At 47.5% G+C, this 17,470-nt stretch overlaps 2 protein-coding genes across 2 annotated transcripts in view; one reads left to right on the top strand and one right to left on the bottom strand.

Moving 5' to 3' along the window:
* Positions 1–17,470, top strand: part of RPL5 (ribosomal protein L5) — a 293,177-nt gene that overhangs the window by 33,552 nt on the left and 242,155 nt on the right. The window lies entirely within an intron of this gene.
* EVI5 (ecotropic viral integration site 5) overlaps positions 1–17,470 on the bottom strand; it is a 203,470-nt gene that overhangs the window by 84,702 nt on the left and 101,298 nt on the right. Inside the window, 2 exon segments of the mRNA XM_075615534.1 lie at positions 3,465–3,560; positions 8,559–8,705. Of these exon segments, the coding sequence (XP_075471649.1) occupies positions 3,465–3,560; positions 8,559–8,705 (243 nt within the window).

Below are 17,470 nucleotides of genomic sequence, written 5' to 3'. Positions count from 1 at the left end.
CCTCAATAATTTGAGTCATATAATTGTCTTTAAGCACCCCCAAAAACCTGTTTCCTTTTGTTGTAATGCTAATCTCATTGCCCCAGTCTATGTCTGGATAATTAAAATCCCCCATTATGCAAACATGACCCAGTTACATTTGCATTTGCAAAAGTATTTTAGCTTCCTCAATCTCACAGATATTTGGTGGTTTACAGCATATTCCCACAAACATTTTCTTTATACTTTTACCTCCACTGCTAATTTCTATTCACAAGGTCTCTACATTTTCATCATTCCCTTCATAAACATCTTCCCTTATAATAAGTTTTAGATCCGGTTTAACATATAAACATACTCCTCCTCCTTTTCTATTTGTTCGATCCTTCCGAAAAAGGGAATAAACCTCTAAATCAGTGGTTCCCAACCCCAGTCCTCAAGGACCAGTAACAGTGCAGGTTTTAAGGATACCCCGGCTTGAGCAAAGGTGGTTCAGTCACAATGATTGGGCCACCTGTGCAACCGAGAGGATTGCCTTAAAACCTGCACTGTTAGTGGTCCTTGAGGACTGGAGTTGGGAACCACTGCTCTAAATTAACTGTCCAGTCATGAGTTTCATCCCACCATGTTTCAGTAATGCCTATGATATCATACTGCCCCCTTGCAACTATTAATTCAAGCTCCCCCATTTTATCTGTCAGGCTTCTTGCATTAGCAAGCATGCATTTAAGTTTTTTTTCAGCCTGTACTATAATCTTATCTGCTCCTTCCTTTCTGCTCCCACTTGGTTTAGTCTTTAGAAGTTTTCTAGTATTATCTGTATTTACTATGGGTGTCTCACTGCTTGTCAAACTCGCACTTGCCCTCATTCTACCTCCATAACCCCTTTGTATCCTCCTCTATTCCATTTAGTTAATTATCGGTTTAATTCCCCTCCCCCCTCCATCCTAGTTTAAAATCTCCTCCAACCTTTTTAAAATTCTCCCCCCTAGCACAGAAGATCCCTCTTCATTGAGGTGCAATCCGTCCCTAGAATATAGATGGCACCTCTCAGAAAAGGAGTCCCAGTTCTCTAAAAACCCCAAACCCTCCTTCCTGCACCACTTTCTTAGCCATGCATTAACTTCCCTAATCTCTGACTGTCTCCCTGCGGTAGCGCATGGCACTGGTAGTATTTCAGAAAATACTACCTTGGAGGTCCTAGCCGTAAGCTTTTGGCCCAGATCCCTGAAATCATTTTGTAGGACCCTCCATCTTTCTCTAACTTTGTCATTGGTGCCAACGTGTACCAAGACCGCCGGGTCAATCCCAGTCCCCCCCAACAATCTGTCTACCCAATCCGCAATGTGCCGAACCCGAGCACCCTGGAGACAACAAACTGTTCGGGTCATGCGATCATGGGAACAGATTGTCCTATCTACCTTCCTAACAATGGAGTCCCCTACCACCACAATCTTTCTTTTTATCGGAGCATCCTGAGTCCCCACTGTGTTGGAGGAACTATTCTCCTGGCTGCTAGAGAAATTGGTCTCCCCCAGCCTTGCCATTTCTGCCCCGATTCTCCCAATATCTTCACTCAACATGGCAAATCTATTGGGATGTGTCAGCTCAGAAACGACCTGCCTCTCCCTATTGCACCTGCTTCCCCTTCTAACTGTCACCCAGCTACCTACCTGCTCCTCACTAACAGCAACCAAGCTACCTACCTGCTCCTCACTAACACCACCACCATCTGCACCACTAGTCGAAGGAAGGGCCTGCTCAGTGAGCTCTAAACCCCTTTCAAGATTGCCAATGTCCCTCAATATTGCAAGTTGCCTCTTCAGATCAGCAATCTCTGACTATAAAGAGACATCCCGCTCACACCTCTCACAGCGGTATGCTCCTTGGAACAGCTGCTCCAAGTGCACATACATGTGGCAAGAGATGCATTGAGTGGCATTTTCAATCCTGCTCATTCTAGCAACTATGAAGTTTATAAGTACCAACAGTAAACTGCACTTCAATATACTATATCTTGTTTACCCGCGTCCTTGTTCAAACTGCTTCTGTTTCTAACTGCACACACTTTAACCAACCAGAACTTCAAATCAAACACACAGATCAGTATACGCAAGCCTCAAACACACCACCTTGGCATGGGACAGACCGTGTGGAAGAAGCCTGCAGCTGGGTGAGAGTCAGGGCCGGAGGCCCCAGCTCTGACCAGTCGCTGGACCTCTCGCAGCCGCAGCCCCTCTCTTCTCCCCCTCCCCCCCCCCCACCAGGCACCGGGCCCGACCTGAGCCCATCCCCAAGGTAAGTCTGAATTTTACATGTAAGGAGGAGGGGGGGGGGGGGAAGTGGAGTATTTTTTATATATAAATTGCTGTGGGTGGGTGTATTTTTATATGTATTGGGGGGGGGTTAGTTGTATTTTTTTTATATGTATTGGGGGAGGTGGGTGTTTTTTTTTTTTTATAAACGGATTGTGGGGGGAGTGTATTTTTTTAAATATGTATTGGGGGGTGTACTTTTTATATGTATTGGTGGGATGGAGTATTTTTTATATGTATTGGGGGGTGGGTGTATTTTTATACGTATTGGGGGTGGGTGTATTTTATATATGTATTGGGAAGGTGTTTTTTTTTATAAACGGATTGGGTGAGTATTTTGTTTTATATGTATTGGGGGGTTGGTTGTATTTTTTTATCATGTATTGGGGGGTGGGTGTATTTCTTTAATGTATTGGGGGGGTGTATTTTTTATATGTATTGTGGGGTGGGTGTATATTTTTTTTTATATGTATTGGGGGGATGGGTGTATTTTTTTTAATATGTGTTGGGGGGGGTGTATTTTTTATATGAATTGGGGATAGGGGGGGCTCATCTTTTACCATTGTGTACAGTATTTTTGGAGAAGCCACCTGGCAACCCTATTCTTTGGTGTATACTGATGCAGCGGGCGTTATTCGAACACATCTTGGCGCCGATTTTGAGTTCTCTGCTGTTCCCCACGCAGCATGAACACGGCCAATCACCCCAGGCACCCGCGCTTATCGTGAATGTTTTGTTTGAATTTCATGGATTCTGTTTCTTCGTTTGCAATAAAATGGATGAATTGTAATGTGTACAGTACTGTGCTACTGTGTCAATTTCATGTTTTTAATAGCCAGAACACTAAAATTCGATTTTCTGCTCTCGCCGCGCTCACATCTTAGTGGGGGAAGGCTGAATTCATCCCACGGTTTCAAATTGGGATTCCGATGTACATGATGCGTGAAGTGTTCGAATAACGGCCGCTGCATCAGTATGTATCTGGCAGTGATGGCATCAATTTACTCAATTTCTCCCCCCAGAATTTTACAGTAACAGTGCCAAAGTGCCCCAGAGTGAGGGAACCACCATGTGCAGAGAATGAAAGGTATACATGTGGCTGAAGTTGCACATTCACATTTCTAAGTGAAGAAACATTTAAATGAATCAAAAAAGTTCCCTGTTTATTACCTGAATTTCTAACTCCGCAATTTGCTGCTGAAGCTCTGCCACAGTTGCAATGCGGTCTGCTTCTCGAAGTCTAACAGCCATCACTTCTTCCTTGTTCTGGGAAAGAAAGGATTCAAACTAATTGTCTTTGCAGCTAAAATTAGGAAAAAAGGACAGCTTATTTATTTTCACATATCCACATACAGTAATTCCAACAGATTCAAATGAATGCTTTATAGGTGAAATGGATGAACTGACAATGGAATATTTAAAGGTGAACTGAGTCTTGGGTTGATATTAAAATAGATTGAAGGTGACCCCAAACTGTACAACCCAATAACTCTTATTAGAGTGGAGGGAGGGGAGAGCGTTGGAGAGGAGGAGGGGGGGGGGAGAAGAGCATTAGAGAGGAGGGGGGGGGGAGTTTGAGAGGAGGGAGAGGGGTTTGAGTGAGAGAAAGGGGGGCCATTAAAAAATGTTTGCAGGAGGCCCCAAAAATTATAGTTACACCACTGGTAAGAAGGCAATGGACTTAAGTTGTCACAAGAATTAGACAATGCCAACAATAAACATTTCATTCTTCCAAAGCTTAAGTCCGACCAGTACAAGAGAAAGCTATAAAAGAGAATTAAATATTAACAGGACAACGTGTTAGAACTTCTGGACAGTAAAGGGGTTACTAAAACCTTTCTGTAGTCCACATTTATTATGGCTTCGTCCATCATGTATTTCTTTTTCATAGGTCTAAATAAATTCAGGGTTCTCTTCAAAATGTTAGCTACCAAGTATAGACTCTTAAGTGGAAGAAAAATAAATAAATAATTTAATGATTGTTAAGCAAAATTAATTTGCGATAGAATAGTTCTAGAATTAAAACATCTTCTACTTTAGATAATGGTCATTCAATCTTTGAGTATCTTCACCTTCCAAAATAAAAACAAAAATGTATTCATTTGATTGTTTTGTACTTATTTTTTTAAATATTAGATTTCGTTCTTGCATGAATATATAGCTATTCTGTTCAATATGACTGTGAAAGTTTCTGTCCCGTAGATGAGAATTCATAACCTATTACAGTCAGTAGCAATTGCTTTCCACAATGAATCATTCCTCTCCTTCCACTTTTTTAGTTTTGCTTTCGGTTAGTCAGTTCTAGATGAATTTACCACAATGGTGAGACCATACCTTCTCTTTTTCTCCTTTTAACAAGGTTCTCCTCAGGTGATACTTCTTCTAAATTGAACTTCCTGCACCAGAAGCTGGATTCCAGTACTGCTTTGGAGTATAAAAGCTGTTCCATGGTGGTTCGATTTTTCACGTGCATATCAGGTCCAAGATACAAAGCTATATCCCTGTCATCGGTGTTAATTTGTCAACTTCCATTTGGAAAGAATCATCTTTAGCAACAGTGCAAGTCGCTTATATCAGCAGTGCGCAAACTGGGGGGCGCAAGATTATGTAGGGGGGGCGCAGGCTGCGTGCGGGGAAACCTGGGGGCGGGCAGAGCTGTGCACGGGTGGCCAGAAGCTCCGTGCTGAGGCTGCTTCCAGTTCCCTGCTGTGGCTGCCTGCTGAGGGGGCGGGGCCTTGCTGCGGGGGCAGGGCCTTGCAGAGGGGCCATCCCTGCACACAGACAAGCCCTCCTCCTCCTGTCTGTTACCCGCCCGTTTTCAGCAGCACATGGGGGGACCTGAGCAGGCTTAGTTACTCCCTCTCCCCACCCACCTGGTGTGTGTGTATATACACATATATATATGTGTATATATATATATGTGTGTGTATGTGTGTGTATGTGTGTGTGTGTGTGTGTGTGTGTGTGTGTGTGTGTGTGTGTGTATATATAGACTGCAGTGTGTTGTGTGTGTGCTGTGCCTGTTGGTTGTCTGTGTGTGTGTTGTGATTGTGTGTGTGGGTGTTGTGATTGAATGCAGCGTTGCACAAACTGAGGGGGGGACGCCCTGGGCGCAAGATTATTTAGGCGTGGCGCGTGCAGCAAAACCTGGCTGCGCAGGCGAAAAAGATGTGCGCGCGTGGGCGGCCAAACAGAATAGTGCAGGTGGGGCCACGTGATTCGGAGGTACGGGGGAGGAGCACGCCCCAGCGCTGTGATGTCAAACGCCCCTCCCTCCGGTGTCTGCCCTACAATAGCGCTGTGGTCCTGCTCTCCTCCGCTGGCAACCTGCTTCGCTGCGATCCTCTGCAAGTGAAAGGGTAGGCTGCCACTTTATCACTCATACTATGAATGTACAGAAATAATAAAAAAAAAGTGTAAACACTTCCCCGCTCATGCTTGCAAAATTATGCAGGACACCCTGTGCTCATGCTTGGAGAGTTGGTTATGTCACCGCTCTCAGCGGCAGCGTGGACGCAGCCTAATTTTGCAAGAGCGAGCTGTTGAAGTATGTAAGTATTTAAGCTGCGCTTATAGTGCCGGCGAAGCGACGTCGCCCGAAAACAAATGCATTGTCGCCGCCGCCGCGTGCGCTTATAGTAAGCGTGACGTGGCGACGCGATTTTTTTAAGCCGGCAATATTAATTTTTTAGGGGCTGTCGCCTAATGTGACAGCCCCTGAACCAATCAATGGCCTGGTTGCCCACACCGCCGCAAAGCGTAATACAACTTTCGCTAGCGGCGACGGATGACGTCGCGGGCACTATATGCGCGGCCTTAGACATATTTGTATTTACATTGTATACCGTTTAATAAAGGTTTTTTTTCATGTGATTTTGATTACATCAGGCAGGGGGGGCCCGAGGCCTTATATTATAACTTAAGAGGTTTAGTGGAACTTTACTCTTGGGTAAGAATATATGGAATTTCTGGAAATAAGAGCTCCTTTGACGCCATAATATTGAAAGGAACCATCTCATTTTTGTTTGGGCCGGACTATACCAATGGCAGTGCCAGGTTTAATAGGTACAAATACTGTTGGATACTTTAAAAAAAATCTAATTATTATTTTTAAAATTTTTGAAGGTCTGAAACGTTCTCTCTCCTTTTTGGGAGAGTCAAGTGCAACCATAAACAGGTTGTGTTTACAAACATTAAGAAATTCTCAAAAGCGACATTAGAATACATAAACAAAATGGCACCAATCCCGGTGTTTTAATATATTTACCCTTCAGCTGCCAATAGTTTAATTTGATCGCATGTGGAAATTTACCTTTCAGTGTGGAGTGCGTGTATGACAATGTAAACTAATCACACAATTCCGTAACTGGAAATCCAGTTCAATGTGTCCTTTGTTTAATGGAGCATCCTGATTGGTTAATGTCAAAGCCTTAATTAATAACTGCTCAGTGTTACAGCTCTAATTTATAACACCATGTCTAGAATGCAGAGATTACAAAGAGTGCACAACTGAGAGATTTTAAAGGTAGTCACTCCTTCCAGCTGTAACTTCAAAAGAAATGCCAGGTGTGAAAGGAGAATAGTTTTGTATAATGCCAGGCCCCTAAAATGTACAAACCCATTCAATAGCGGGAGTGAAGTAAACATTTGTATAATACACAACACCCTCTCTGGCAGTATGGAGGATAGCAGAATGACATTCAACTACACCAGAGCTGCAGGTCTCAGTTTGAAGATGCAATCCCACATAATTGGCCAGTTAATTTCTTAAGGGAATCGGTATGGGGAAGTCAGTTAAGTGTTATCTTTACCCTTATTCCACCCTGTTCTCATCAGATAACTAATACAGTTAAGGGGAGAGGGAACTGTCTCCAGCCAATGACAAAAGACAAAAGGGAACAGCCACAAAAAAAAAAAAACTAACTTTACAAAATAAATTACAACTACTTGTAGGTGTCAGATTTGGGTAAATAAAAATTATCAGTTACCCAGATGAGACCCCTTAATAGGGTCACTGGAATTAGGTAACCTTGGTCCTAGGAGGGACTGCCACTTTAAGAACTAAAAAACCCACTGTGACTACAATATGTCGTATGTCTCCTACAGCATTACTGGACGGGTTTTTAATCTCCTCATAGTACCGGGCTCTAAATGTATTTTAGCAGTTGGAACAGACAAAACAGCTGTCTGAGTGGGACCACTGATGGTGCAAATCCTTGACCCAGGCTTACCAGTATAAGGTTACGGCCATAGTGCGCACACGACAGAGCGCTAGTAGGCACGCGAGCCGTTGCCTTAGCAAACTGTTCACTCACGCGATGGGGAGGCGTGGCCGTGACGTCACCAGGCTGGTTCGCCCCCATTGGAGGAAACGCTCACATGATGCGGCCGTCATGGAAAAAAATCTAATTTTTTGGTCTGCTCAAAATCCTTCCACAATGCTGCGCGTCGCATAGCACGCAGCATGGCCGGACTGGTGCACTTACATTCATTTGTTTGTGCGGTGCGCCGCTGCGTGCACTATGTCCGCAGCCTTAGATGTGTAATAAAGCAGGCACATGGTTCATGTAAAAAACAAATAGGAAGTGAAACATGGGTGCTCGTTTGCATATCACTAACCAGAACCTTTGTCTGGAGCATAACCACTGTGTGACATGTTACAAAGCCTGAATGAAGCACGTTTGGGGACCTGTGGAAAGCCAGCAAATGCACTTGTGGGTTTTGTAACTCAGTTGTTAGAACAGGAATAACAAAATATTAAGCCATCCATTTAACATAATGCAGTCAGAAAGAGTCCAAAAACGTATTCGCTTTAATATTGGTTTAGTTTTAGGTACTTAGATTCTGATACACAGAATTTTCCCTGCAAGCTTATTTATATATTTTTTACATACGTGGGAAACTTGTTGGTTTCAGTCCTGGGGACCCCTGGCTCCTAAGATACATACATGTAAATGTAGCGTTGGTACTGTCCCCTCCAAGGCAAACAAAATGGCGGTTTAAATTTGCCAGATAAGGCGGGCCAATAGAAAGTGGCCTTCCTTGAATTCAACAGCCAGGAAGTACCAGCATTAGGGGTCCTCGGAGCTGAAATGAACACGTTTCCTCTCTGTGGACCCCTTCTTACCACATATGTCAAAAATAGCAATAAATGGGTAAGGAACTGCTTTAAATAATGATACATTAACAATGCTTTGCTGTGATGTGTGTTGGATTTGCTACAGTTGTATATGCCAGACAAGGGAGCTAGAGCCCCGAAGTTACCTTGCATTCAATCTCAGCTTGTTTGCGCTTTGCTTCAGACAGCTGAGCTTGCAGGCCTTTGTTCTGGGCTGACACATACTGCACCTTCCCTTGCAGGCTGCTGACCTCCTCCTCAGCCCTTCGGAGATGGTTGCTGTTTATCTGGTTCTGAAATCAAAAGCACAAATTACAAAGATGAACGATATAGAAACGTTTCAAAAGGTCTGCAGCAGATAAATACTTCCTCCTCCTGTGCAAATTAGTTGCCATCAGTAGACTGAACATAAATGGTGGAACATTTGCATGCTCCGATTAATCCTGAATACACAGAGATCATGACCACAGAACATGACAATGATGGCTTATATCAATTATACACTAAAAGGTTAGTGGTTAATAGATATGTGCAATATTTTTGCCTAAATTGGCGAACCAGGCGACATTTGCCCTTTCAGCTGCGAAAAATGCAGAATTTTTTGTTTTGTTTGCAAACAATTCGCTTTCTAATCCAGTTTCTGAAATTCTGTACAAGGGCTCTCTTTTAACACACTGATTGATTTTTAATCCAAGTGCAATCGAGGAGCATAAAAAAGGATGGGAACGTAAATATATCTTGTAGCATAGTGCAAGACAGTATGCCATTATACAGTATGCCATTATACAGTATGCCATTACACAGTATGCCATTACACAGTATGCCATTACACAGTATGCCATTACACAGTATGCCATTACACAGTATGCCATTACACAGTATGCCATTACACAGTATGCCATTATACAGTATGCCATTACACAGTATGCCATTACACAGTATGCCATTACACAGTATGCCATTACACAGTATGCCATTACACAGTATGCCATTACACAGTATGCCATTACACAGTATGCCATTACACAGTATGCCATTACACAGTATGCCATTACACAGTATGCCATTATACAGTATGCCATTATACAGTATGCCATTACACAGTATGCCATTATACAGTATGCCATTACACAGTATGCCATTACACAGTATGCCATTACACAGTATGCCATTATACAGTATGCCATTACACAGTATGCCATTATACAGTATGCCATTACACAGTATGCCATTATACAGTATGCCATTACACAGTATGCCATTACACAGTATGCCATTACACAGTATGCCATTATACAGTATGCCATTATACAGTATGCCATTATACAGTATGACGCTGCTGTGACTAGGGCTGCCAGGTGGCTTGTCCAAAAATACTGGACACAATGGTAAAAGATGCGACCCCCCCCAAAACATATAAAAATATACTCCACACCCCCCGAATACATATAGAATATACCCCCAGCTCCCCAATACATATAGAATATACCCACACCTCCCCAATTAAATTAAGGCTTACCTTGGGGATGGTATCAGGTCAGGCCCGGTGGCTGCGAAAGGGGGCAGTTGATGCAGAGGGGGGGGGGCAGTGTATGTGGGGGCAGCCAGCGGCCGGTCAGAGCAGTTGCCGCCATGTCCGGCACTCCCCCTGCTGCAGGCTTCTCTCTCCCTGTTTGTACCATGCCGAGGTGACTGATGCTGACGCACGCCAGGCCTTCCTCCCATGCCAGCGCACACCGGAAACCCAGCTGACTTCCGGCGCTGATGTCAGAGGACCCAGCGTGTGTCAGCATCAGACACCTCACGTGGGACACACAGGGAGGGAGAAGTATGCAGCGGGAGAGCCGGGCATGGCGGCAACTGCTCCGACTGACCGGTCAGTGTATCCGCTATGTAAGCCCTGTTAGATCCAGGCATTAGCAGGTTAATCTGTGGGCCATTGACCTCCTTTTCTGCTTCCACAGAAAGTGAAGGAAGGTAGGTGGAGCCTCATGTCCTTTGATACCTCTGCCTAAGGCAGGCCTGCACAACTCGTAAAGCGAGAAGGGCCGAACTGCTCCAAGGAAAAAAAATTTGGGCAGCACGGGTAAAATCATCATCATCTCCTCTCCTCCAGCACCTCATCATCATCCTCATATCTCCCCCAGAATCCCCCACTATCAACCTTTGCGATACTCCCCATCTATCTCTCATACCCCCATCTCTCCCCCTCACCCACACACATAATACTCCCCCTCCACATCAAACACACAATACCCCCCTGCACACCACATCACTCTCCCCCCCTGCACCTCACATCACTCTCCCCCCTGCGATTCACATCACTCTCCCCCCCTGCACCTCACATCACTCTCCCCCCCTGCACCTCACATCATTCTCCCCCCTTACACCTCCAATCACCTCCCCGCACCTCCAACCACCCCCTCCGCACCTCCAACCACCCCCCTGCACCTCCAACCACCCTCCCCTGCACCTCCAATGACCCCCCCCTGCCCCTCCAATCACCCCCCTGCACCTCCAATCATCCCCCCGCACCTCCAATCATCCCCCCGCACCTCCAACCACCCCCCGCACCTCCAATCACCCCCCCCCGCACCTCCAATCACCCCCCCCTGCACCTCACCTCCCCTGCACCTCACCTCCCCTGCACCTCACCTCCCCTGCACCTCACCCCCCCCTGCACCTCACCCCACCCCCCTGCACCGTCCCATGTTGCGAGCAGGGGGGGGGGAGGGAGCAGGGAGGGGGAGCGGGCCCTGCGCATGCGTGCTGGGGCCGCGGGGAATCGGCGCCATTTAAAAAAAAAAAAATTTAATCTCATAGCGGGCCGCACAGAGAGGCCAGGCGGGCCGCATGCGTCCCGTGGGCCGTATGCGGCCAGCGGGCCGTATGTTGTGCAGGCCTGGCCTAAGGTGTCAGTTCCTGGGCTGGAGGGAGGTATGTGTGTAGTGATGGGGGCTGACGACCACACTTCGTGGGATCCATCACTGCTGGAGGCGCTGACACCATTGTGAAGAACCCAGAGTCCTGTGCGAGCTAGTCCTGTCTTGTCGCATAACATCAAGACGACCGCTCAGACCTCCTGCAAATCAAATTCTTCTCATGCAATTCGTGTACACATTTGTGGGACATTGTATTAGCCTGGGGTTAGTACATGTTCCAGGGGCAGAGCGCTAGCCTGGGGTTAGTGCTTGCTCCAGATTCTGAAGATGGCGTCAACCACGCGAGTGGATGCATGTGCATGTACTACAGTCCAAAATGGCGCTCCTGCCAAGCAGAGCGGGACCGCATGGGCTGCAGTGCAACATTTTAGAAAGTTGCAACCTGCAGTTGCAAGCTTTCAGCACCAAGCGGAGGTACCGCCCAGTGAGCTGATTGGCCTAGGACAAAGCCAAACCCAGCTAGTGATCGTAGCCCCACCTCTGAGATTCACCCAGGAGAGGAGCTGGTGCGGAGCAGCCAATCGAGGCTGTTGTGAGGGATGGGAGGAGTTTGCAGAGCGGACCCCAGAGCCATTCCACTAAGAGAAGAGCAAGAGAGCAGAGCTACTGAATACACGTGAGGCTTCATTGTACTAAAATGGCGCCATCCACTGAAAATGCTGAATTAGAAGCAACCAACTACGCTCTCCCTGGGGCTGCCTTGTGGTAAGAGTGGGAGGAAGCTATCACCTGCGTTGCATTTTCGCCCATTGTCACCTGCCTGGAGGGCCCTTCGGCCTAGAAGCGCGGTGCCAACACTGTGACACTTATTTTCTGCGGCCGGCTAGCCCAGTGCCTGCAGAGACATGCCTATCGCCAGCGCGAGCCTTTACCCAGCCTCGCTCCAGTTTCCCTCTACCGCGGATGCTGTGGGCCTGTGTGCCCTTGTGAGCGCTGCCGGAGGCGTCGGTGGTCTGGTGCCACCTTATAGTATCTACCCTACCTCCGTGGTGGAGTATGCTGGGGGCCCGTGCGCCCTACCGTGGCCTACGATAATGGTACTGTCTGTCCCAGGTCTGGGACCAGTACCGACCAACGATAGGAATAAATGGACTACCTCAGGGGTATCGGGTGTGGGACCTCGGGTGACCGCGGAGCATGGTAGCTCCTTAAGTCTGGTCGTCTGGGCGATTGGCTCACCCTGTCATCTTGTCCTGGTGGAGGTGTCCCCCTAGAGGAAGATTTATATGCTGCGCAATCTGTGGAAGAAAGACCCCCACTTTCCTGCGCAGCACAGACGAGTTACGGTCCAGAGTACCCGTTCCAGCAGATGCGGAGATTCTGGAGCCATCAGAGCGATCCCCAGCTTCAGACGACGTCGGAGGAGCCCGTCGACCACGTGCGGAGACAACGCTTGATGTCCCCTACCTTGCTGTTGGTGAGGCGTCCCGTTCTTCGGTTGCAGTGGAGCCAGTCGCGGCCTACTCGCTGGTAGCACCAGTTGCGGCCTCGTCCAGTGACCAGCATGGTGACGAGCTTCCGGTCTTACCGGAAGTGAAGTCATGAATGGCGACGTGCAGTGGTTGCACTGGCGACGTGCGGTGGTTGCACCGGAAGTCTTGTGAGAATGGCGTCCGGGAGTGACGTCACCAAGATGTCGCCCGTGGAGCTGGTCACACCACCGCTTGGCCGTGAAGCGGTGTGTGTGGGCCTGGCCCCACAAGGTGTCACCCTCAGAGAGAAGAGTCCCTGTGCGAAGGGAAAGAAGAATGTTCCTGCCCTGGTGCCACTCCCTGCTGGACTGGGTAGAGGACACCGCTTGGCAGCAGTCAAGGCATCATTCCCAGTTAAAGGGGAAGTGAAGTCTCGGTCTGTATCACCTAATAAAGATGTGTTTGAGTCCCAGTCCATGGCCCTAGTTTTAAGTACCCCACCTGTTACTGCCCCAGTACTGGACTTACAGGACTTTGCCCAGGTTCATTCAGCCCCTGCCACTGCCCAGTCATCCACATGTAGTTCTCAGGGTGTGAAACATATTGATCCCGCTGTGCAGGGATTTGTATTAACAAAATTCCCTGAAGAGATAGATATTGAGAGGTGGTTAAGCGATAGTTCAGACTCAGATGGAGATAGATCTGTCTCCAGGTGCATTAAGAGGCCGGGAAGTAGAGGCTCCTTCAAGTCATTTAGGAGGTCCTAGGGTCCATCTCAGAGGTGTCCATAGTGTCATCACCATCAAGGTCAGCAAGGGCCTTGTCCCCTATACCGGTCAGATCTGTTGATACTGGATCTGAATCCACCTCTCCTGAAGCATGTCCCTGGTGGTACCCCTTATTCCAGGGTTATGCCCCTGAACGGAGATCTACACGGTTCATACTACGTAGTGGTCCCATCGTAGATCATTGGTGGGAAGGAGCATTCACCATTGATGAGAAAGCAGAAATTCTCTTTAGACGAGAGAATGAAATTAAGATGGGTGTCCGCATCCCTAAAGGTTCCCCCTGCCTGGATACGAAAGCTAATCCAAAAGACCCAGGCTTTTGGGTGTTACCAGGCAAGGGAAGGGGTAGAAAAATTGTTTAGTTGAGCAGAGATGATCGGGCTATACGAGGTAAATACCAGCAGTCCCATGGGTATTATTTCACGTACGTTCCTGAGCCAATTATGCAGGCTATAGATGACCACCGGCGGGAATGGTTAAGGTTGGCTGTTATTGATTATTTGCAGCGTAAGACCAGCCACAAAGAGTTCATCACAGAAACCCTGATATATTCTATTATGGGGGAGAGGATGATAGGGACTTTCATATTTAAAGACAGAGCAGAGGTACGTCAAGAAGCAGGGGTACCCAAAGTTTATTCGGTTTTGTTTGAAGATTTTGACAGGCGGCCTGTTAAGAAGCTGGACCCACGATATTAGAATTAAGGAAAAGTTCTAGTAACATTGTTAAGTGTTCACACTATCACTAATGTCAGTGGATGGTAAACATTAATTATGTGTTGTAATTTTCTGTCATTCTGCAGGTCTCCAGGATGACAGACAGTGCTGTAAATACAGACCTAAGCGGGATCGTTGGGATTTTTCACCCAGGGGAGGATGTAACAGGGTATGTCTATCTGTACCTGTTTCTCTCCACATAGCAGATACACTATGTAAGCCTTGTTAAGATCCAGGCATTAGCAGGTTAATCTGTGGGCCATTGACCCCCCCCCCCCTTTCTGCTTCCACAGAAAGTGAAGGAAGGTAGGTGGTGCCTAATGGCCTGTGAACAGCCCCTTGTAGGTGGGTACTGTCCATGAGCCCGCCCCTTCCAGAAGTTTCTAGGGGGAGTAGCCTAAAGTGAGGAGTCTCTCTCTGGCAGCCTTGAGAGAAGGCGGCAGAGAGTCTTCCTCTCCACCTTGGAGAGAGAGGATGTAGGAGAGTGTCCCTTCCTGAACCCTGGCTAGGGTGAAGGAGGATGAACAAGGTGGGAATCTGTGAGTCTTCCCCATGGCGGGGTAAGCGTGCTCATATTGGGCTGGATAGCCAAATGACCACTGGAGCAGAGCAGTAGAGAAAGAAATGCACCGTCTAGAAGATCTGGGACGAGTGGAGTATGACATGATGCTAAAAGTGCTGATGAACGATGCCTGCAATAAAGTCCCTTTTGAGATACCTCTGCCTAAGGTGTCAGTTCCTGGGCTGGAGGGAGGTATGTGTGTAGTGATGGGGGCTGATGTCACGGTGAGATTATGGCAGGCTGTATAAGGTCACATAAATATATATAACAGATGATATATATTTATCACTGGGTCTGAACTGAAACGAGTCTTAGATATAATAAAGTGATTTTATTCCTTAGGATAGGTGAACACACGAATAATACAGTAACAGACAAGAGGTACACTTACTTAGGGGTTGGGGAATGAGAAGTTAGATGTAGCATTTCCCTTCAGCAATCAGGTAATCATTCAGGTGATATCAGGTAACCATATCAGCAAACGAAGACCACCACAGACAGACGAATGAAGACAAAGGATATATGGGTTGGACAGCAGTTTATAAACCTTTTGTCCCTCTATCCTTAACCGGAAGTACCTGTGATTGGTGTTCAATTATCTCCATCCAATCTTTGATGGGGGAACACATTGTAGGACAGGCCCCCCTGCTAGCTGGCACATGCGCAGTAGAACTCTGGGGGTCTCATTTCTGTAGCCCCCCACAGGCAAATGGAATGCCAGCCAGTCTACCCATCTGGATCTCTAGCAAGATAACCTTTGTTGGAAGGTGATAACTGGGACACTTGGAGACTGCTCTGGTTTGAGCCTCCTCCGCCCTTAAATCATCAGGGAGGGTGACAAGACCCTTTGAGCAATACTTAAATCCTAGACATTGGGGCGCCTCTGGGGCCATCTGCTATCTTGGTATGCAAAGGAATTCCTCTGAGTCTTTGTCCATACCTTGGGACACAGTATTAAACCAGACATTACAATGGAACAGGGGAACAGGGGAATACACATGCACATGTCATTACAGGGGTTAAATCACTGTTCTGGGTCTTAGCCCAGTTAACCCTTTGACTCCCGGGTGAGATCAGGGGATGGCCAAATGGGGTGTAACCCCTTTAATCCCGGGCCACCCCCTTTCTCCCTCTACACCTCCCCTTCTTAATGGGTTACCGGTGGCCCACTGGCCCTAACGGGGAGTGGGGCACTGCTGGCACCATTAATGAACTCAGTCTCAGAGGGATAGTCCTGGCGTGAAAGTCCGTCAGCATTGCTGTTTTCACTGCCCTTCTTGTGTTGAATGGTAAATTCAAATTCTTGCAAAGCCAAGCTCCATCTCAGCAGTTTGGCATTTTCCCCTGATACCCTCTGTAGCCAACTCAGGGGGTTGTGGTCTGTGATGACCGTGAAAGCCCTCCCATAGACATAGGGCTGGAGCTTTTTCAGTGCCCACACAATGGCCAAGCACTCCTTCTCAATGGTGGCATATGCCACTTCCCTGGGGAGCAGTTTGCGACTTAGATACACCACAGGGTGCTCTTGGCCGTCGTCCCCCACCTGGCTCAACACAGCCCCCACACCAAAGTCTGAGGCATCAGTTTGTATGAGAAAATGCTTGGTATAGTCTGGAGCAGCCAGTATAGGAGCTCCAGCAAGCGCAGTTTTCAGGGCCTGGAAAGCAGTTTCACAGGCAGGAGACCAGGTAATAAGCACAGGCAGTTGCTTCTTGGTCAGATCAGTCAGGGGTTTGGCCAGGGCGCTGTACTGTGGGACAAATTTCCTATAGTACCCTGCGGTGCCAAAAAATGCCATGACCTGTTTCTTGGTTTTTGGAACAGGCCACTCAACTATGGCTTCTACCTTCGCTGGCTCTGGCTTGAGATGCCCTCCACCCACCCTGTGCCCTAAGTACAGGACTTCTGCCATCCCTACCATACACAGTGGGTTTTAAGGTAAGCCCAGCCTCCCTGATCCTATCCAGCACCGCAGCTACATGTCCTATGTGGGATTCCCAGGAATTACTAAAGACAGCAATGTCATCTAAGTAAGCCCTGGCATAGCTCTGCATCCCTTCCAGTAACCTATTGACCAGGCGTTGAAAGGTAGCCGGGGCATTCTTCATCCCAAATGGCATCACTAAGAACTCATAGAGGCCACTTGGAGTGATGAATGCTGACTTCTTCCTAGCCTCCAGGGTCAGTGGGATTTGCCAATAGCCTTTGCTCAAATCCACGGTGGTCAGATACTTTGCCCCCGCGAGTTCATCTAGTAACTCATCCATGCGGGGCATGGAGGAAGCATCTGACACCGTCCCAGCGTTGAGCAACCGGTAGTCCACACAAAACCTGGTGGTCTTGTCCTTTTTAGGAACTAGGACTACTGGACTTGCCCAAGGGCTCTGGGACGGGGTAATTACCCCTAGGGTCAGCATCTCCTCAATCTCTCTCTCCATACTGGTCTTGACCTCTGCTGACACTCTATAAGCGTGCTTATGCAGAGGCTGCAGGTCCCCGGTGTGTACTGGGTGTTTGGTGAGATGTGTGGTCCCTGACATGTCAGTGAAGAGGGCGCTATACTGAGCTAGCATGTCCCTGGCTTCTCCCTTCTGCCTAGCACTCAACTGTGCCCCTATCTCTACCTGCTCTACAGTGT

Source organism: Ascaphus truei, chromosome 10 (assembly GCF_040206685.1).
Source record: "Ascaphus truei isolate aAscTru1 chromosome 10, aAscTru1.hap1, whole genome shotgun sequence".
In the NCBI taxonomy this organism is placed as follows: domain Eukaryota; kingdom Metazoa; phylum Chordata; class Amphibia; order Anura; family Ascaphidae; genus Ascaphus; species Ascaphus truei.
The sequence above is the reverse complement of the archived record's forward strand: the minus strand, read 5'-3'. Positions and strand labels throughout refer to the sequence as shown.